This window comes from Anolis sagrei, chromosome 6, assembly GCF_037176765.1.
Source record: "Anolis sagrei isolate rAnoSag1 chromosome 6, rAnoSag1.mat, whole genome shotgun sequence".
In the NCBI taxonomy this organism is placed as follows: Eukaryota; Metazoa; Chordata; class Lepidosauria; order Squamata; family Dactyloidae; genus Anolis; species Anolis sagrei.
The window spans coordinates 54590129-54613216 of NC_090026.1; the positions used below are offsets into that span (position 1 = coordinate 54590129).

The window sequence follows — 23088 nt, forward strand, 5'->3', positions numbered from 1 at the left end:
GAAGGAAGGAAAGAGGTAGGGAAGGAAGGAAGGGAAAAAGGGAAGGAAGGTGGAAGGAAAGAGGGAGGGAGGGAGGGAAGGAAAAAAAGGAAGGAAGGAAAGAGGGAGGGAGGAAGAAAGGAGAGAAAGAAAAAGGGAGGGGAAGGAAGGAAGGAAGGAAGGAAGGAAGGAAGGAAGGAAGGAAAGAGGTAGAGAAGGAAGGAAGGAAAACAGGAAAGGAAGGGCAGAGGGAGGGAGGGAGGGAGGGAAGGAAGGAAGGAGAGAAAGAAAAAGGGAGGGGAAGGAAGGAAGGAAAAAGGGAAGAAAGAAAGGAGGGAAAGAAAAAGGGAGCGGAAGGAAGGAAAGAGGTAGAGAAGGAAGGAAGGAAGAAAGGAGAAAAAGAAAAAGGGAGGGGAAGGAAGGAATGAGGTAGAGAAGGAAGGAAGGAAGGAAGGAAAGAGGGAGGGAGGGAAGGAAGCAAAGAGAGAAAGAAAAAGGAAGGGGAAGGAAGGAAAGAGGTAGGGAAGGGAGAAAGGGAGGAAGGAAAGAGGGAGGGAGGGAGGGAAGGAAGAAAGGAGAAAAAGAAAAAGGGAGGGGAAGGTTGGAAAATGGTAGAGAAGGAAGGAAGGGGGGGGGGGGGAAAGGGGAAGGAAGGAGAGGAGGACCCAGCTATCATACTATCACAGAAAGGAGAGAAAGAGGAAGGGAAGGTTGGGCACAGCAATGGTGGCGGGTACACCTAGTATATGTATGTGTGTAGATGGATAGATAGATAGATAGATAGATAGATAGACAGACAGACAGACAGATGTATCAGCGGTTCAAACCCCTATCTATCTATCTATCTATCTATCTATCTATCTACCTACCTACCTACCTACCTACCTACCTACCTACCAGGGGATATATATATATTGAAATTGATATCCTGAACATATATAAACCTGAACATTTGGGGAAGGGGTTTGAACCCTTCACTCGCCTCCTTGGCGACAGGCTTTGGCCGGAATCCGGATTGGGGAAGTGCGTCCCTTCTGAGATGAATGGGGCGTGACAGTTTGGGCTCCTTGGCTGCTTCCTCCGACGGGGAGGGAGAAGAAGAGGGGCGGGAAAAGCTGGAAAGCGGGTCCTCCTTGACTCTGGAAGGGCCCCTCCTTCCCAAATGAGTTTGGGAAGAGGGAGGGAAGGAGGGAGGGAAGGAAGATGAGCTCCGCCGACCTCCAGCAACAGGATCCCCGAGCCCCTCGCCCGCCTTGGTCCCGAGAGATGGCCGTCTATTGCAGCGAGGCGTTCAGCGTCTATCCCCCCAGCACAGCGCCGGCCAACTACGAGTACCCGCAGCCGCCGGGCGCCGCCAGCTATTTGTGGGGCGCCTACTCGCAAGGGAGCGGGGCCAGCGGGGCTGGCGGAGGGGCATCTCCGGGGGCGCCTTTCCTCCCTTACGGCTGCCCCCCGCGGGGAGTGGGGGCGCCTCCTTTGCTCAACGCAACAGGTTCAACCTCGTCGTCGGGTGGCTCATCCTCGTCGTCGTCGTCTCCGCCGGAGCTGGGCTGGCTGAGCCTGGCGAGCCAGGAGGAGCTGCTCCGCCTGGTGCGCCCGCCGTACTCCTACTCGGCGCTGATCGCCATGGCCATCCAGAGCGCGCCGGAGCGCAAGCTGACCCTCAGCCACATCTACCAGTACGTGGCCGAGAACTTCCCCTTCTACAAGCGAAGCAAGGCGGGCTGGCAGAACTCCATCCGGCACAACCTCTCCCTCAACGACTGCTTTCGGAAGGTGCCCCGCGATGAGGACGACCCCGGTGGGTGAGCCGGACCCGAGGGAGAGCAGGGCAGGGAGGCAGGGAGGGGGATCTCCACACCTTCCATATAGAGAGCCTTTAGGACCCCATTGAGGTTGCTCCCAGCATCCCTACTGCTGGACTTGGAGTCTACTCAATGTTTAGACCAGGTATAGGCAAACTTCAGCCTTTCAGGTGTTTTGGACTCCAATTCCCATATATAGTGAGCCCTTAGGACCCGCTGGAGGTTGCTCCCAGCATCCCTACTGCTGGACTTGGAGTCTACTCAATGTTTAGACCAGTATAGGCAAACTTCAGCCTTTCAGGTGTTTTGGACTCCAATTCCCATATATAGTGAGCCCTTAGGACCCGCTGGGGGTTGCTCCCAGCATCCCTACTGCTGGAGTTGGAGTCTACTCAATGCTTAGACCAGGTATAAGCAAACTTCAGCCTTTCAGGTGTTTTGGACTCCAATTCCCATATATAGTGAGCCCTTAGGACCCGCTGGAGGTTGCTCCCAGCATCCCTACTGCTGGAGTTGGAGTCTACTCAATGTTTAGACCAGTATAGGCAAACTTCAGCCTTTCAGGTGTTTTGGACTCCAATTCCCATATATAGTGAGCCCTTAGGACCCGCTGGGGGTTGCTCCCAGCATCCCTACTGCTGGAGTTGGAGTCTACTCAATGCTTAGACCAGGTATAAGCAAACTTCAGCCTTTCAGGTGTTTTGGACTCCAATTCCCATATATAGTGAGCCCTTAGGACCCGCTGGAGGTTGCTCCCAGCATCCCTACTGCTGGAGTTGGAGTCTACTCAATGTTTAGACCAGTATAGGCAAACTTCAGCCTTTCAGGTGTTTTGGACTCCAATTCCCATATATAGTGAGCCCTTAGGACCCGCTGGGGGTTGCTCCCAGCATCCCTACTGCTGGAGTTGGAGTCTACTCAATGCTTAGACCAGGTATAAGCAAACTTCAGCCTTTCAGGTGTTTTGGACTCCAATTCCCATATATAGTGAGCCCTTAGGACCCGCTGGAGGTTGCTCCCAGCATCCCTACTGCTGGACTTGGAGTCTACTCAATGTTTAGACCAGTATAGGCAAACTTCAGCCTTTCAGGTGTTTTGGACTCCAATTCCCATATATAGTGAGCCCTTAGGACCCGCTGGGGGTTGCTCCCAGCATCCCTACTGCTGGAGTTGGAGTCTACTCAATGCTTAGACCAGGTATAAGCAAACTTCAGCCTTTCAGGTGTTTTGGACTCCAATTCCCATATATAGTGAGCCCTTAGGACCCGCTGGAGGTTGCTCCCAGCATCCCTACTGCTGGAGTTGGAGTCTACTCAATGTTTAGACCAGTATAGGCAAACTTCAGCCTTTCAGGTGTTTTGGACTCCAATTCCCATATATAGTGAGCCCTTAGGACCCGCTGGGGGTTGCTCCCAGCATCCCTACTGCTGGAGTTGGAGTCTACTCAATGCTTAGACCAGGTATAGGCAAACTTCAGCCTTTCAGGTGTTTTGGACTCCCAATTCCCATATATAGTGAGCCCTTAGGACCCGCTGGAGGTTGCTCCCAGCATCCCTACTGCTGGACTTGGAGTCTACTCAATGTTTAGACCAGGTATAGGCAAACTTCAGCCTTTCAGGTGTTTTGGACTCCAATTCCCATATACAGTGAGCCCTTAGGACCCGCTGGAGGTTGCTCCCAGCATCCCTACTGCTGGACTTAGAGTCTACTCAATGTTTAGACCAAGTATAGGCAAACTTCAGCCTTTCAGGTGTTTTGGACTCCAATTCCCATATATAGTGAGCCTTTAGGACCCCATTGAGGTTGCTCCCAGCATCCCTACTGCTGGACTTAGAGTCTACTCAATGTTTAGACCAAGTATAGGCAAACTTCAGCCTTTCAGGTGTTTTGGACTCCAATTCCCATATATAGTGAGCTTTTAGGACCCCATTGAGGTTGCTCCCAGCATCCCTACTGCTGGACTTAGAGTCTACTCAATGTTTAGACCAAGTATAGTCAAACTTCAGCCTTTCAGGTGTTTTGGACTCCAATTCCCATATATAGTGAGCCTTTAGGACCCCATTGAGGTTGCTCCCAGCATCCCTACTGCTGGACTTGGAGTCTACTCAATGCTTAGACCAGGTATAAGCAAACTTCAGCCTTTCAGGTGTTTTGGACTCCCAATTCCCATATATAGTGAGCCCTTAGGACCCCATTGAGGTTGCTCCCAGCATCCCTACTGCTGGACTTGGAGTCTACTCAATGCTTAGACCAGGTATAGGTAAACTTCAGCCTTGCAGGTGTTTTGGACTCCAATTCCCATATATAGTGAGCCCCTAGGACCCGCTGGAGGTTGCTCCCAGCATCCCTACTGCTGGAGTTGGAGTCTACTCAATGCTTAGACCAGGTATAGGCAAACTTCAGCCTTGCAGGTGTTTTGGACTCCAATTCCCATATATAGTGAGCCCTTAGGACCCCATTGAGGTTGCTCCCAGCATCCCTACTGCTGGACTTGGAGTCTACTCAATGCTTAGACCAGGTATAAGCAAACTTCAGCCTTTCAGGTGTTTTGGACTCCAATTCCCATATCTAGTAAGCCCTTAGGACCCGCTGGAAGTTGCTCCCAGCATCCCTACTGCTGGACTTGGAGTCTACTCAATGCTCCCAGCATCCCTACTGCTGGACTTGGAGTCTACTCTACCAGGTATAAGCAAACTTCAGCCTTTCAGGTGTTTTGGACTCCAATTCTCATATATAGTGAGCCCTTAGGACCCGCTGGAGGTTGCTCCCAGCATCCCTACTGCTGGAGTTGGAGTCTACTCAATGTTTAGACCAGGTATAGGCAAACTTCAGCCTTTCAGGTGTTTTGGACTCCAATTCCCACATATAGTGAGCCTTTAGGACCCCATTGAGGTTGCTCCCAGCATCCCTACTGCTGGAGTTGGAGTCTACTCAATGCTTAGACCAGGTATAAGCAAACTTCAGCCTTTCAGGTGTTTTGGACTCCAATTCCCATATACAGTGAGCCTTTAGGAGCGCATTGAGGTTGCTCCCAGCATCCTTACTGCTGGACTTAGAGTCTACTCAATGTTTAGACCAGGTATAAGCAAACTTCAGCCTTTCAGGTGTTTTGGACTCCAATTCCCATATATAGTGAGCCTTTAGGACCCCATTGAGGTTGCTCCCAGCATCCCTACTGCTGGAGTTGGAGTCTACTCAATGCTTAGACCAGGTATAAGCAAACTGCAGCCTTTCAGGTGTTTTGGACTCCAATTCCCATATACAGTGAGCCTTTAGGACCCCATTGAGGTTGCTCCCAGCATCCCTACTGCTGGAGTTGAAGTCTACTCAATGCTTAGACCAGGTATAAGCAAACGCCAGCCTTTCAGGTGTTTTGGACTCCAATTCCCATATATAGTGAGCCCTTAGGACCCGCTGGAGGTTGCTCCCAGCATCCCTACTGCTGGACTTGGAGTCTACTCAATGCTTAGACCAGGTATAGGCAAACTTCAGCCTTTCAGGTGTTTTGGACTCCAATTCCATATATAGTGAGCCCTTAGGACCCGCTGGAGGTTGCTCCCAGCATCCCTACTGCTGGACTTGGAGTCTACTCAATGTTTAGACCAGGTATAAGCAAACTTCAGCCTTGCAGGTGTTTTGGACTCCAACTCCCACCATCCCTGACAGCCTCAGGCCCTTTCCTTTCCCCCCTTAGCCGCTGAAGCCTGAGGCTGTCAGGAATGGTGGGAGTTGGAGTCCAAAACACCTGAAAGGCTGAAGTTGGCCCATGCCTATCTTAGACTATAGGTCTTTCACATACAGCACAAACAAACACATACAAACCAGATTATACAACACAACACGAAACAAATCATTCAAATGCTATGCAAATAATTAAAAATGCTACCTACATTGATGGCGAGATGCCCCCTTAAAATAATATTTATTTATTTATTTGGTAGTTTTGTATACCGGTCTTCTCACCTCCATTCGAGGGACTCGGGCCGGTTTCCAACATCAATATTACAGACCGTCATTAAAACATCATATTTCTAAATCACACTAAAACATTAAAACATTGAAACAATTAAAATGGCAAAAATACAATCATATGATTACAGTGGTCAGTCATCATCAGAGTCATTATTCGTCGTCATCCATCGATATCACAGGATCATGGCTCATTTGTTGAATGCCAATCCCCAAAGCCAGGTTTTCACCTGTTTCCTGAACGTTAAGATCAAAGGGGCAGTTCTGATCTCCAGTGGAAGGGAGTTCCAGAGTCGAGGGGCCACCACCGAGAAGGCCCTGTCTCTCGTCCCCACCAGCCACGCCTGTGAGGCCGGTGGGATCGAGAGCAGGGCCCCTCCAGACGATCTTAGTAATCTTAATGGCTCATAGGGGAGGATACGTTCGGACAGGTAAATTGGGCCAGAGTCGTTTAGGGCTTTATAGGTTAAGACCAGCACTTTGAATTGTGCTCGGAAGCTGACTGGCAGCCAGTGGAGCTGGCACAACAGAGGAGTAGTATGCTCCCTGTACCCCGCTCCCGTTAGTAACCTGGCTGCTGCACGTTGGACTAATTGAAGCTTCCGGGCAGTCTTCAGAGGCAACCACATGTAGAGAGCGTTGCAGTAATCTAAACGGATGTAACCAAAGCGTGGACCACCGTGGCCAAGTCAGACTTCCCAAGGTACGGGCGCAGCTGGCGCTCCAGGCTCAGCGATGAGTCCAGGATCACTCCCAAGCTGCGAAGCTGCGCCTTCAGGGGGAGTGTGACCCCGTCAAGCACAGGCTGTAACCCTATGCCCTCTTCGGCCTTTCGACTGACCAGGAGTACCTCTGTCTTGTCAGGATTAAGATAATAATCTGACAATAATAATAATGTATTGTCAAAGGCTTTCATGGCCGGAATCACTGGGTTGTTGTAGGTTTTTTCGGGCTATATGGCCATGTTCTAGAGGCATTTTCTCCTGACGTTTCGCCTGCATCTGTGGCAAGCATCCTCAGAGGTAGTGAGGTGAGGTCCTAGCTGGCCAGGCTCACTACCTCTGAGGATGCTTGCCATAGATGCAGGTGAAACGTCAGGAGAAAAAGCCTCTAGACCATGGCCATATAGCCCGAAAAAGCCTACAACAACCCAATAATAATAATAGGTCTTTCACATACAGCACAAATAAATACATACAAACTAGATTTTTCAATACAACACGAAACACATCATTAAAATGCTATGCAAATCATTAAAAATGCTACCTACATTGATGAGATGCTCCCTTAAAATAATAATAATAATATTAATAATAATAATAATAATAGTAACCAGACAATCTATATAAATAAAAATGTAATGTTCGTTTGTGGGGTTAACAGAACTCAAAAACCACTGGACGAATTGCCACCAAATTTGGACACAAGACACCTAAGAAGCCAATGTATGTCCTTCACTCAAAAAAAAACACAACAAAACGCAGCAGAAGAGACTTAAAAAGCCCCCAAAAGCTAAATGAGGGAAAGCTAAATTACAATACAGAAAAAAGAGAAGAAAGAGGGAGGGAAGGGGAGAAAAGAAAGAAAGAAAAGAAAGAGGGAGAGAGAGAAACAAGGAAAGGGAGAGGGAAGCATGGAAGCAAAGAGAGAAGGAAGGAAGAGAAAGGGGGAGGGAAAGAAAAAGGGGGGAAGGACGGAAAGTTAAGAGAAGGAAGGAAGGAGAGAAGGAAATTTAAAAGGAAAAGAAGGAAGGAAAGATGTAGAGAAAGAGGGAGTGAAGGAAAGAGAGAAGGAAGAAAAGAGACAGCAGAAGAGAAAGAAAAAGGGGGAGGAAGGAAAGAGATAGAGAAGGAAGAAGAGAAGGAAAGACAGGAAAGCAGGAAGGAAAGAGGGAGTGAAGGAAGGAGGGAAAGAAGGAGAGAAAGAGGGAAGTTAGGTTCTTGTGGGTTTTTTCGGGCTATAGGGCCATGTTCTAGAGGCATTTTTCCTGACGTTTCGCCTGCATCTATGGCAAGCATACCTCTGAGGATGCTTGCCATAGATGCAGGCGAAATGCCAGGAGAAATGCCTCTAGAACATGGCCCTATAGCCCGAAAAAACCCACAAGAACCTAGTGATTCCAGCCATGAAAGCCTTCGACAATACATTGAAATAGGGAAGGTTGGCCACAGCAACGCGTGGCGGGTACAGCTAGTAATAAATCAAAATGTAATGTTCATTTGTGGGATTAACAGACCTCAAAAACCAGTGGGCGAATTGACACCAAAGTTGGACAGCATACACCTAACAGCCCAATGTATGTTCTTTACTCAATTTTTTTTATTTTGTCATTTGGGAGTTGTAGTTCTTGGGATTTATAGTTCACCTACAATTAAAGAGCATTCTGAACTCCACCAATGATGGAATTGAACCAAAGGTGACACACAGCACTCCCATGACCAACAGAAAACACTGCACGGGTTTGGTGGCCATTGGCCTTGAGTTTGGGAGTTGTAGTACACCTACATCCAGAGAGCAGTGTGGACTCAAACAATGATGGATCTGGACCAAACTTGAAACGAATATTCCATATGCCCAACTAGGAATACAGATGGAGCTTGGGGGAAATAGACCTTGACATTTGGGAGTTGTAGTTACTGCGATTTATCGTTCACCTTCAATCAAAGAGCATTCTGAACCCCACGAACGATAGAATTAGGGGAAACTTCCCACACAGGAGCCCCATGACCAATAGAAAATACTTATGGCCATTCAGTCCAACTCCCTTCACCAGGGCAAGAAAACATAATCAAATACTGTTTACCCACAAGCAGAAAAAAATTACATATATTAGAAACCAACACTTTCTCATTACTTTCTTGTTACTTTATTTATTTACAACATTTATATGCCACCTTTCTCATCCCGAAGGGAACTCAGAGTAGCTTACAAGGTATCTATTACATACAATATATTATATTATTAGCACTAGCTGTACCCAGCCACGCATTGCTGTGGCCCATTGTGGAGAAATAGGAAAGAAAGAAAAGAGGAAGAGCTGGTTTCTAAGCTATCAATACACAACTGAAGTGGCAAAGTGTCAGCCTAATATAGGCCCATTTCAGTCTCCTTGAGGCCAAAGGGTGTGTGGATGTGTGGAAGGGTTACCTGAGTCCACACTGCCACATAACCCAGTTCAAAGATATTATATAGGTATTATTATTATTATTATTATTATTGATGTATAGATTTTATTATAGGCATGTAGATATTATTATTATAGACACAGATATTATTATTAACGGCATACAGCTATTATTGGGTGTCGTTTTAACGCATGCTCTGTATAGTCATTTAGCTTTGTGGCAGATTAAGTTCTTTCTGGTTAGTTTTGTGCGTGTGAAGGACATAGATTGCTTTAGTAGGTGTCTTGTGTTCAAATTTGGTGTTGATTCGTCCAGTGGTTATTGAGTTCTGTTAACCCCACAAACGGATATAACATTTTTTTATATATAGTACAATATCAGCATTAAACATTGCTGTATTACACCCTACTACCATATCGTAACATTATTAGTAATATTATATGTAATATAAATATATAACTATAAAAGTTTAATAAGAGCCCTACTAGGCCAGAGAGAAGAGATAGAGGGCCAGAAGACAGTTCCACCTTGTCTCCTGGGCAATTTATTTATTTCGTATCAAAAGCATTGCATAAATTAGTATAAAACTGATAAAAATAGAAAGAGCGCAGGCAGCTAAATATCTTTTGACCATGCTAATAATATAATGTAATATAATATCATATCATATCATATATTGTATATACATATAATATTTATAATATTATAATGTAATACAGTATAATCGTAATAATAATATGATATTATAATTATATATTTTATATTACATGTAATACTACTAATAGTATTACAATATAATGGTACAGTACACTACAGTAATATATTTATTTATTAATTTATTAATCAATTTTATATACTGCCACTCCCTGAAGGCTCAGAGCGGTTTATAATACTGATATTGTACTATGCTAATAATATAATGTATTATATATATCTTGTAAGCTGCTCTGAGTCTCCTTTGGGATGAGAAGGGCAGCATATAAATGTCGTAAATAAATAAATACTACATAAAATGCTATATGAGCAAGCTCTTGCATAATGTGCTTCAGAAGGCTTTCATGGCTGGAATCACAGGGTTGCTGTGAGTTTTTCGGGCTGTATGGACACGTTCCAGTAGCATTCTCTCCTGACATTTCGCCTGTATATATGGCAGACATCTTCCAAGGACTACTTCTGAGGATGCCTGACTTAGATGCAGGTGAAATATCAGGAGAATACAGCCTGAAAAACGCACAGCAACCCAAGCTCTTGCATAGTTAAAAAGCAAGTAAACTCCAGTGTTATTCAAACTTAAGCAAGAAACACTGGATATAAGCAGCCACACTATGATTAGGTAAAAGCACCCTCAGAATAAGAAAGTGCAATATTAGAAATTAATTTTGCCCGGATTTTCAATGCATCCCTAGTAGAGACCAGCATCCCTGCTGGATCGACACTGACCATATTAATAGAGTCAGTATGTGGACCCATATAATACAGTTGAGCTGCATTTTGTGAGTATGTGGACCCATATAATACAATTGAGCTGCAATTCATATAATGCATTTACACCAACTATATACCATAGGATGCAGTTTGAATTTCTCAGCGTTACAGTCAGTGTAGATCACACATGGGCAAACTTAGGCCCTCCAGGTATTTTGGACTTCAACTCCCACAATTCCTAACAGCAGGCTGTTAGGAATTGTGGGGGTTGAAATCCAAAATACTTGGAGGGCTGAATTTGCCCTTGCTTGGTGTAAATTCATATAATGCAGTTTGAATTTAGTGCAAATTATAGTCAGGATAGGTTCATCTAATGAAGAAATCTACCTCTCGGAAGGGAAATTCACTCCTGAAACAGTTATTATAATGTGGAAAAGGTGTCTCCACTGAAGCTTTATCCCCAGTCCTCGTTTCCACAACAAGCCACATTTTTTTTCCAATTCTCACAGGGACAGAAAGTGCAGTGAGATCTTCTGAACAGGGGCACAGACAGCAAAACAAACTCCATAAGGGTATTAACCCTTCCCTGTGCTATCCAAAGAGATAGATCGATAGATAGATAGATAGATAGATAGATAGATAGGTAGATAGGTAGATAGGTAGATAGGTAGATAGATAGATAGATAGATAGATAGATAGATAGATAGATAGATAGGGCTGGACTTACATTTAAAATATTCCTGTTCTGACTTACGCGCAAATTCAACTAACCTACAGAACCTATCTTGTTTGTAACTTGGGGACTGCCTGTAATGCAGCTGAACTGCATTCTGTGGTTCTTGTGGGTTTTTTCGGGCTATAGAGCCATGTTCTAGAGGCATTTCTCCTGACGTTTCGCCTGCATTCTGTGGGTTTACACTGACTCTATGATTCAGTAAAATACTATAGCATGATGTGCATCTGCGTTGACTATACATGTATTCAGCTGCATTGTGTATACACCAGAGCTTTTCAATCATTTCATGTAGGCAACACGCTTTTTGGACATGCCTCGTTTCTCAACACAGTCATTCAGTTTTGCTAGCACAAGAGATATGGACGCCGACATAAATTGTAATAAGGAAATGTTTAGGGACACGATATATCTCATGAAAACCTTGCAGTTCTGTTTTTTAAAAAAATACATGATTTATATATTTTATGATAAAACGTAAATGATTGATTGCTTATTTCACATGGACTCAGAGATTTCTCATTAAGTCCACTCAACATGCCTCCGTGCCGCAACCAAAATACTAACGTGTTGCGACACACAATATGCAAAGTTCTTGTGCAGACCAACATTAAACGGCATTGAGCTGCATTCTGTGAGTCTGCACTGACCATATAATGCAGCTGGAATGTGTTGAACTTCATTCTACAGATCTGGAGTTATTATTATTATTATTATTATTATTATCTTTATTTATACCCCGCAAAATCTCCCGAAGGACTCGATGCAGCTTACAATGGCCAAGGCCGCAACAAACAACAACATACAAATATAACAGTAAAACTCATAAGCAAATAATAAGACATCAAGCAAAGACAATAAAACACTAAAAACAATGACACATGATGCATTTAAAATCTAAAAGGCCGGGCCAAATGTAATGGACAAAATTTAAAAGTGCTGAACTTGACAGGAGGTATGTAGAGGTTTTTTGGAGGTAGGTGCAATGTGCAGACAATCCTAGTCTCTAACAAAGTGCATTTGGGACATGACGCCAGGAGTTTCCTAATCTGGAAGGGCACACTGGAACAGCCAGGTCTTCAGGCTCTTCCTAAAGATTGCCAACGTTGGGGCTTGTCTGATGTCCTTGGGGGGCCACCACAGAGAAGGCCCTGTCCCTCGTCCTCACCAAACGCACTTGCAACGCAGGTGGGATCGTGAGCAGGGCCTCTCCAGATGATCGAAGGGAATGTGTGGGTTTATATATGGAGATGCGGTCACGCAGGTAGGCGGGTCCCAAACCGTTTAGGGCTTTGTAGGTGAGCACCTGCACCTTGAATTGGGACCAGAAGATGAACGGCAGTCAGTGGAGCTCCTTAAACAGGAGGGTTGACATCTCTCTGTTAGGAGCGCCAGTTAACAGCCTGGCCGCCGACCGTTGGACCAGTTGTAATTTCCGAGCCATTTTCAAGGGCAGTCCCACGTAGAGCCCATTACAGTAGTCCAATCTAGAGGTTTTCCAGACATTTCATGTTGGTGACACACTTTTTAGACATGCATCATTTCGTGATACAGCAATTAAGTTTTTCTAGCCAACCAGAGGTTCAACCAACCCTCTAGAATAGATATAGACACATAAATTATAATAAAACATGTGGAGACACAACGTATTCTTAGAAAGGGTTGGTTGAAGAGCTGGTTTGCTAATGAAGCTGAATTACTGTGTCACAAAATGATGCATGTCCACAAAAGCATGTCACCAACATAAAATGTTTGGAAAGCTTTGGTATTGTAGCTCCATTAGAGACCTCCTCGGAGATTACCAATTAATTTTATTTATTTATTTATTTATTTATTTATGTCATTTTTATCCCACCCATATCAGCCCAAAGGCGACTCAAGGCAGCATACAACAATTAGATGCCATATATAAAAATACACACGTCAGTAAAAAGCAAGAACATCACAATACATTTAAAAACCATAAAAGCAATCTATATAAATAAAAATGTAATGTTCGTTTGTGGGATTAACAGATCTCAAAAACCACTGGGTGAATTGTCGCCAAATTTGGACACAAGACACCTGTCTGGCCAACGAGTGATCATTACTCATAAAAACACTGAAAAACACAGCAGAAGGGACTTAAAAAGAAAAAACCCCCACAAAAATACATTACAACGCATGTGCAAAACCACGTATATATACACAAACACACATATATGCATATACACAGAGGTGGCCCTAGGTAATTTTCAACGGTAAGCAAACAGTATTTTGCCCCCCCCCCCCCCAACCAATCACTGATATATATTTTCTGTTCATCGTGGGAGTTCTGTGTGCCATACTTGGTTCAATTCCATCATTGGTGGAGTTCAGAATGCTCTTTGATTGTAGGTGAACTATACATCCCAGTAACTACAACTCGCATATGTCAAGGTCTATTTTCCCCCAAGAGCGCCTCAAAAGTGTCCCTGGGAAAAATCAACTATACTGCAAATGCTTACTTTGCGTAATGTGTTGAGCCGCCCCTGCATATACACATACAAAACACATACACAGAAAGAGGGAAGAGAGGGAGGGAGGAAGGAAGGAAGGAGAGAAGGAAAGAAAGGGAGAGAAGGAGGGGGAGGGAAGGAGAGAAGAAAAGAAAGAAAGGTAGAGAAGGAAGGAGGGAGGGAAGGAAATAAAAAGTGAAAGATCGAAGGAAGGAGAGAAGGAACAAAAGAGAGAAAGAGGGAGGGAAGGAATGAAGGAAGGAAAGGGACAAGAAAGGATGGAACCAAAAGCAAAGAAAGCGAAGAAAATAAGCAGGTAGAGAAGGAAGAAAGAAGTAGGGAAAGAAAAAGAGGGAAGAAAGGAAGGAAAGAGGAAGGGAAGGAAGGAAAGAAAGAAGGGTAGGGAGAGAAGGAGGGGGAGGGAAGGAGAGGAGGAAAGAAAGAAAGGTGGAGAAGGAAGGAGGGAGGGAAGGAAATAAAAAGTGAAAGATCGAAGGAAGGAGAGAAGGAACAAAACAGAGAAAGAGGGAGGGAAGGAAGGAAGGAAAGAGACAAGAAAGGATGGAACCAAAAGCAAAGAAAGCGAAAAAAAGAAACAGGTAGAGAAGAAAGAAAGAAGAAGGGAAGGAAGGAAAGAGGGAGGGAAGGAAGGAAAGAGAAGGGTAGGGAGAGAAGGAGGGGGAGGGAAGGAGAGGAGGAAAGAAAGAAAGGTGGAGAAGGAAGGAGGGAGGGAAGGAAATAAAAAGTGAAAGATCGAAGGAAGGAGAGAAGGAACAAAACAAAGAAAGAGGGAGGGAAGGAAGGAAGGAAAGAGACAAGAAAGGATGGAACCAAAAGCAAAGAAAGCGAAAAAAAGAAACAGGTTGAGAAGGAAGAAAGAAGAAGGGAAAGAAAAAGAGGGAAGGAAGGAAGGAAGGAAAGAGGGAGGGAAGGAATGAGAGAAAGAAGGAGAGAAAGAAAGAAGGAGGGAAGGTTGGCCACAGCAACAGCTAGTAAACAATAAAAATTATAAAAAAAACTATGTCTTCTTGTTCAAATCCTCAACCAATGAATCTGTTAAGACAGGCTTCAATTATTCCTTGAAGCTTTCAAATGCTGTGGACACTAGCGTGGTGCTGTTGCTCCTGTTGGGTGCCTTCAAGCCCATTTCTACTGAGAGCAACCCTGTTCAATGTGGTTTCTGCTCAATGTGCAGCCCAATCTCCCAGAATCCTAGTTTACTAGAAGACTTAAAATAGAAAAAAAGTTTTTGAAAGGCTTGCAGTCTCACCTGACGAGGGGCAAAATGCAAGCCTCCAAGTGTTATTGAACTGGAAGACTTATCATAACCAATAGTGAACTGTAGTGAACTGATTCTGTGCAGTCCAACAATTTCCCTAAGAGTCCTGGGCGGATGAACTTAGAAGGAAAGCTAAAGGGGTGCTTTGCTGAGGTCGGGATTCTTGGATGATGTTACTATTGTGGGGAAGCCACTTATACTGGATTGCAAACAGCACATAATGGCTAAACAGGTTCATTCTGAGTTTGATTCGGTGGGGGGGGGGGGCTGAGTTTGATTCGAGGGGAGGTGTCTCAGGATCTACCCTAGCAAACCTTTTGTATCATTATCCCAATACCCCCATGCATATTGGATATATTGAGCATGGTGACCAGATCATGATATGAATAAACATTGCAGTTGAAATAATGTACCAGTAAGGCATTCTCATGGACCACCCTGAGAATTTCGGGGGGGGGGGGGGCTGAAGCTCCTCAAGCCCCCCCCCCCCCCCCCCCCCCGGCTACGGGCCTGTGTAATCCTATCAGTGCTTTTCATCCTTTAGACGAGCAGCACAGCCGAATAAGCAAAGGTAAACCCAGGCAGTGTAATCCACTATTTCTTTACCCAAGAGTAGTTTCCATTCTATTTATTTATTCATATGGAAGTATCTTAAACCCATTTTTATTTTTGACTAGCCGTCCCCTGCCACACGTTGCTGTGGCCCACATGGGGAGTCGGTGTGGGAGGTTTGGCCTAATTCTATCGTTGGTCGGGTTCAGAATGCTCTGTGATTGTAGGTGAACTATAAATCCCAGCAACTACAACTCCCAAATGTCAAGATTCTGTTTTCCCCAAACTCCACCAGTGTTCACATTTGGGCATATTGAGTCTTCATGTAGGGTTTGGTCCAGATCCATCATTATTTGAGTCCACAGTGATCTCTGGATGTAGGTGAACTACAACTCCAAAACCAAAGGACACTACCCACCAAATCCTTCCAGTATTTTCTCTTGGTCATGGGAGAACTGTGTGTCGAGTTTGGTTCAATTCCCTCGTTGGGAGGGTTCAGAATGCTCTTTGATTGTACGGTTCCGGTCCAGCATATCTGTCCGAACGTATCTCCCTCTATGTGCCACCCCGGAGTGTGAGATCAGCTGGGGAGGCCCTGCTCTCGACCCCACCACTGTCACAAATGAGGCTGGTGGGGACGAGGAGCAGGGCTTTCTCAGTGGTGGCCCCTCACTTGTGGAACTCACGCCCGGGGGAAATCAGGGCATCATCATCCCTCCTCTCCTTCAGGAGGAGGGTGAAGACGTGGTTATAGGACCAGGCCTTTGGGCAATCTGGCAATTAAATAAGACAATCAGATGAGTAAGACCAGCAGGACGGACGAAGTGGAAATGAAAATGAGAACTATGAGTTAGCGAACGCTGACCGTGTAGGAGGAGGAATTGGGTTTGTATTGGTTTTTATTGATTTTATTGGTATAATGTATGAATTGTTGTTAATTGTGAGTCTGATGTAATCTTGAGTTTTGACTGTTTTGACTGTTCTGTGTTGCAGGCATTAAATTGTGCCTTGCTTTTGTAAGCCGCCCTGAGTCCCCTTCGGGGTGAGAAGGGCGGGGTATAAGAACCCGAAATAAATAAATAAATAAATAAATAAATTTGATTGTAGGTGAACTATAAATCCCAGCAACTACAACTCCCAAATGACAAAATCAAAATTTTCGAGTGAAGGGCATACATTGGCTTGTTAGGTGTATCGTGTCCAAATTGGGTGTCAATTCCCCCAGTGGTTTTTGAGTACTGTTAATCCCACAAACGAACATTACATTTTTATTTATATAGATGTCTGCCTCCCAGTTAAGTCCAATTTATGGCAATTATATCTCTGGGTTTTCTAGGCCAAATTTGTTCAGAGGAAGTTTTCTATTTCCCTCTTCTAAGCCCGAGAGAGACCGACTTTTGCATGATCACCCAGTGGGTTTTTGTGGCTGAGCGGAGATTTGAACCCTGGTACTCAAACCATGCTGGCTTTCCTTAAACGAATGTCCTTGGGAGTAAATTCATTGGGATTAACTCGGATCTGCGCCCTTCCTTTTACTATCTCAAGTTAAAAGTACACACCCCTCCCTTTCCTTGTTGCCGCAGCATATTTGCAAACGGACTTTCCCTCTTTTTATTGGAATTGAGATTTCTAATCCATAATAGTGGTAGGTAGAGGTAATTCTAGGTTAATTATCTGTGTGTGGCATGTATTCATCTCTCTGATCCTAGATGCCTTGGAGCTATGCACTAGTCTACCGAAACAGGTAATTTCTGTCTTGGAAGGGAACTTCCTTTCAGATCAGATCAGATGTACGCACACTCTATCGCAGGCTGTTTGAACTGCGGTAATTATCCATTGTTATACATGTTGCCGATGAATGTGAACATATGTGTCTGTGTTGCATTGTACCAAACGTATTTTAGAGCAGTGGTTCTCAACCTTCCTAATGCTGCGACCCTTAATACAGTTCCACATGTTGTGGTGACCCCCAACCATAAAATTATTTTCGTTGCTACTGTAATTTTGCTACCACTATGAATCGTAATGTAAATATCTGATATGCAGGATATATTTTCATTCACTGGACCAAATTTGGCACAAATACCCGATATGCCCTAATTTGAATACTTGTGGGGTTGAGGTGGGGGGATTGATTTTGTCATTTGGAAGTTGTACTTGCTGGGATTTATAGTTCACCGACAATCAAAGAGCATTCTGAACATCACCAATGATGGAATTGAACCAAACTTGGCGCACAGTTCTCCCGTGACCAATAGAAAATACTGGAAGGGTTTGGTGGGCAATCACCTTGAATTTTGGAGCTGTAGTTCACCTACATCCAGAGAGCATTGAGGACTCAAACAATGATGTAGATGTGGACCAAACTTGGCACGAATCCTCAATATGCCCAAATGTGAACACTGTTGTAGTTTAGGGAAAATAGAACTTGGCATTTAGGAGTTGTAGTTTCTGGGATTTATAGTTCACCTACAATCAAAGAGCATTCTGAACCCTACCAATGATAGAATTGGGCCAGACGTCCCACAAAGAACCTTCATGTCCAACAGAAAATACTATGTTTTCTGATGGTCTTTGGCGACCCCCTCTGACACTCTGTCATGACCCCCCCAGGGGTCCCGACCCCCAGGTTGAGAAACACTGTTTTAGAGGATATGTCGCCTCTGTTAAGGGATCTTAACAGCCGTTGGAGCCCATTTGAGGGATGAGAAGGAAAGTTGCATCTTTAAGATACATGTGTGCATGATAATAATAATAACAACAACAACTTTATTTTTCTATCCCTCCTCCATCTCCCCGAAGAGACTCGGGGCAGCTTACATGGGGCCATGCCCAGACAACATACAGTTAAAAACAGAACAACAACAAACACAACAACAATACATAAAACATCATAAAAACAATATCATCATCTCTATAAATAAAAATGTAATGTTCGTTTGTGGTATTCACAGTACTCAAAAACCAGTGGGCCAATTGACACCAAATTTGGACAGCATACACCTAACAACCCAATGTATGTCCTTCACTCAAAAATTTTTGATTTTGTCATTTGGGAGTTGTAGTTGCTGGGATTTATAGTTCACCTACAATCAAAGAGCATTCCGAACTCCACCAATTATGGCATTGAACACACAGGGCTCCCATGACCAACAGAAAACACTAGAAGGGTGTGGTGGGCATTGACCTTCAGTTTGTGAGTTGTAGTTCACCAACATCCAGAGAGCACTGTGGACTCAAACAGTGATGGATCTGGACCAAACTCTACACGAATACTCAATATGCCCAAATGTGAACACTGGAAAATGGAATCTTGACATTTAAGAGTTGCAGTTGCTGGGATTTATAGTTCACCTAGAATCACAGAGCTTTCTGAACCCCACCAACGATAGAATTGGGACAAACCTCCCACACAGAACCCCCATGACTACCAGAGTGGGCCACAGCAACGCGTGGCAGGGGATGGCTAGTAAACAATACAAGCAAACATCATTAGCAACAACATAGATACTTCTAATCTCATTTTTGGGGGTGGGGTGGAGTGGGGATCAATATGCAAAACGAGTTAAAGCAGGGGTCCTCAAACTAAGGTCCCGGGGCCAGATGCGGACCTCCAAGGTCATTTACCCGGCCCTCACTCAGGGTAAACCTGTCTAAAATGACTTGAAAGCACACAACAACAACAACAACAATCCTATCTCATCAGCCAAAAGTAAGGCCACACTTCCCATTGGAATACTAATAATTTTTTTTGTTTTTTTAATAAAATTTTATTGTGCGTTTTGTTTTACAATAAAAAGTGGGTGAACAATTAAATAGATAGGATAGTATTGTATTATTGTATTGTTTTTAAGTGTCTTTTGCACTACAAATAAGATATGTGCAGTGTGTATAGGAATTCAAATTATAATCCGGCCCACCAACAGTTTGAGGGAATGTAACCTGGCCCTCTGTTTAAAAAGTTTGAAGACTCCTGAGTTAAAGGATAGGTTGTCCAAACAAGGTGGATGGAACAAATAGTAGAATAGGAACAAAGCAATTATAACATTATCGATCATTACAGCTTAGCTTAAACATATAGTAATCAAATATAGGAACTGAGTTCAAGTCATGGTTAGGAGCCATTATCCAGTCATGGAATAGTTTTTCCAAATGACCCCTGTATCCAGTTGCCAAAGCATTCCATAAAATGTTACATACCGTATATACTTGAGTATAAGCCGATCCGAACATAAGCCGAGGCACCTAATTTTACCACAAAAAACTGGGAAAACTTATTGACTCGAGTATAAGCCGAGGGTGGGAAATGCAGGAGTTATTGGTAAATTTCAAAATACAAATAGATATCAATAAAATTACATTAATGGAGGCATCAGTAGGTTAAATGTTTTTTAATATTTCCATAAACATAGAACTTGAATATTTCTGTTTTTTGTCAGCATTTGAGTTTTTTCTTTATTTATTTTCAATCCTGCTACTTCTCCGTATGTCTCTAGCACTTTTAGCCATTTATCTATATTTACATAAGACTGTCCAGCTCTGATTAAATCATTATTCTAATCTTCAGTGTAAATGTGCTTATGTATCCTTCCAATAATAATAAAGATAGTAAAATAATAATAATAATAATAATAATAATAATAATGAAATCCATCATATATACCTCGTTTGCTGTGTCATACTGTGTTTTTGTGTCAGGATAATAATAATAATAATAATAATAATAATAATAGTAATAATAATAATGTAAAATAATGGAAATGTAATAACAGTGATAGCAGAGTAAAATTATACATTCAGTCAGGCCCGTAGCCAGGATTTTGTTTTTTGGGGGGGGGGCTGAGTTTGGTTCGGGGGGGCTGAGTCCGAGTGACAGAGGGTCTACCCTAGCAAACCTTTTGTATCATTACCCCAATACCCCCATGCATATGGGATATATTGAGCATGGTGATCAGATCATGATATGAATAAACATAACAGTTTAAATAATGTACCAGTAAGGCCTTCTCGCAGACCACCATGAGAATTTCGGGGGGACTGAGGCCCCCCAAGCCCCCCCCCTGCCCGGCTACATGCCTGCTTGCAGTAACAATAAAAATAAAGTAAAATAATAAATGTAATAAATAATAATAAAGTAATGTAAATAGAATAATAATAATTAATATATTAAAATAATTCATGTAATAAAATGATACTAATAACAAAGTAAAACAATAAATGTAATAAATAATAATAAAGTAATGTAAATGGAATAATAATAATTAATATATTAAAATAATTCATGTAATAAAATGATACTAATAACAAAGTAAAATAATAAATGTAGTAAATAATAATAAACTAATGTAAATAGAATAATAATAATTAATATATTAAAATAATTCATGTAATAAAATGATACTAATAACAAAGTAAAATAATAAATGTAATAAATAATAATAAAGTAATGTAAATAGAATAATAATAATTAATATATTAAAATAATTCATGTAATAAAATGATACTAATAACAAAGTAAAATAATAAATAACCTTGACTCGCGTATAAGCCGAGGGGAACTTTATCAGCCTAAAAAGGGGGCTGAAAAACTAGGCTTATACTCGAGTATATACAGTAATTTAGCATTTGGATTTATGTCCCACTTTCCCATTTTAAATTGAAATAAATCCTCCAAAGTAGTATAAATGCATATTTTTGCAACCTTTGGACCGATGGAGAACTAGTTGCATCCTTCGCTCAATCCCTCTGTCCAATACTGGCTTGCCTTACTGGTTTTCATGATGAGCACTGAAATAAAGTATGGAAACCGCCTTGAACATTATGTTTATTTCTCTCTGGAAAATAGGAATTTTGCTTTAGAGCATTGATTAACAGTTTTGGGAACAACATGGATAATCTGTGGAGGAACAAGACAAAGAAGGTGTTCTCATTGATTTCAAAATATACTTACTTGTCCGTACAGTCACTGAAAATACCTGTCTGCCCACTAAGTACGGAGTGAAATAATGCCCAACTTGGGCTGTACAAGCCCTAAAAGTTAAAGACTAAGCTGTTTATTTATCTGTTTACGTGCTAGTCAGCTCCCTTTGCCTGAGACGGCACCCACAGATGACAAATAGATACGTTTCCCAGCGGACCACCCTGCTTTCAAAGTATCTCACTTTTTCTGCTTATTGCATCTTAAGGATTAATATCTTGTTTCTAGATCAGTGTCTCTCCCAATGAGCCAAGGTAGATGCGAGATGATTCATGCACTGAGTAATTGGATGCATGTGTTACTGTTTGGAGTAAATTCCAGTTGAGGGTAAAATAATTGGGAAAAATAATTTAATCCCCCCCCCCTTACACACTGCTATTTACTTCTTTAAAATATTAATACTAATCCCATCCTCTTTAGCTCTGAATCCCAGAGATCTCTAGAATTCATGATCAGTGGCAGTAGTAAACTTTTCCTGAAATGTGCTGCCTGCCATGAGCTACCTTCCCTTGCAACTGGAAGGTGAAGCTGAGTAGTGCACGTTGTGTTTTACATTCTCAGGACTAAATTGTATGAATTGGATGCAGTAATAAATTCATCTACTTTTGTGCTCTTAAAAAAAAGTGGAAGTCATTTAAAAAACAAACCAAAAAGTATGTGTTTGGGGAGAACAGAGGGCCCTTCCACAGAGCCCTATATTCCAGAATATCAAGGCAGAAAATCCCACATTATCTGTGTGTGGACTCAGATAACCAGAGGCGGCCCTAGGTAATTTTCAATGGTAAGCAAGCAGTGTTTTGGCGCCCCCCCCCCCCCCCCCCAATCACTGATATATATTTTCTGTTCATCGTGGGAGTTCTGTGTGCCATATTTGGTTCAATTCCATCATTGGTGGAGTTCAGAATGCTCTTTGATTTTAGGTGAACTATACATCCCAGTAAGGAGCCCCCGGTGGCGCAGTGGGTTAAAGCACTGAGCTGCTGAGCTTGTTGATTGAAAGGTCACAGGTTCGATTCCGGGGAGCGGCGTGACCTTCCGCTGTCAGCCCTAGCTTCTGCCAACCTAGCAGTTCGAAAACATGCAAATGTGAGTAGATCAATAGGTACCGCTCCAGCGGGAAGGTAACGGCGCTCCATGCAGTCATGCCGGCCACATGACCTTGGAGGTGTCTACGGACAACGCTGGCTCTTTGGCTTAGAAATGGAGATGAGCACCACACCCCAGAGTCAGACATGACTGGACTTAATGTCAGGGGACTACCTTTACCTTTACCTTTTATACATCCCAGTAACTACAACTCACATATGTCAAGGTCTGTTTTCCCCCAAGAGCGCCTCTAGAGAACCCCTGGGCAAAATCAACTATACTGCGAATGCTTACTTTGCGTAATGGTTGAGCCGCCCCTGCAGATAACCCAGTTTAAAGCAGATATTGTGGGATTTTCTGCCTTGATATTCTGGGATATAGGGCTGTGTGGAAGGGCCCTGAATTCTTTTTTGACTTGCCCACTACTTGTGTGTCAGCCTGATTTCCTTTTTGTATTGAACAAGTGGAAGAAAAATACACGTAGACCTATAGATAAAAAAAAATAAAGGGAGATGGAAGAGTCTAGTCTCTGTCACTGGCATACAGTCAGGCATGTAGCCAGGAGGGGGGGGGGGCTTGAGGGGCTTCATCCCCCCCCCCCGAAATTCTCATGGTGGTCTGCGAGAAGACCTTACTGGTACATTATATGCTCAATATATTCCATATGCATGGGGGTATTGG

At 43.2% G+C, this 23088-nt stretch overlaps 1 protein-coding gene across 1 annotated transcript in view; it reads left to right on the plus strand.

The window, feature by feature from the left end:
* The first annotated feature begins 1037 nt into the window (after positions 1 to 1037).
* The window catches only part of FOXI3 (forkhead box I3), a 32993-nt gene continuing 10942 nt past the window's right edge, over positions 1038 to 23088 (plus strand). The window contains exon 1 of the mRNA XM_060781367.2: positions 1038 to 1780. Coding sequence (XP_060637350.2) covers positions 1183 to 1780 — 598 coding nt within the window. The 5' untranslated portion in view covers positions 1038 to 1182. The remainder of the gene's footprint in view (positions 1781 to 23088) is intronic.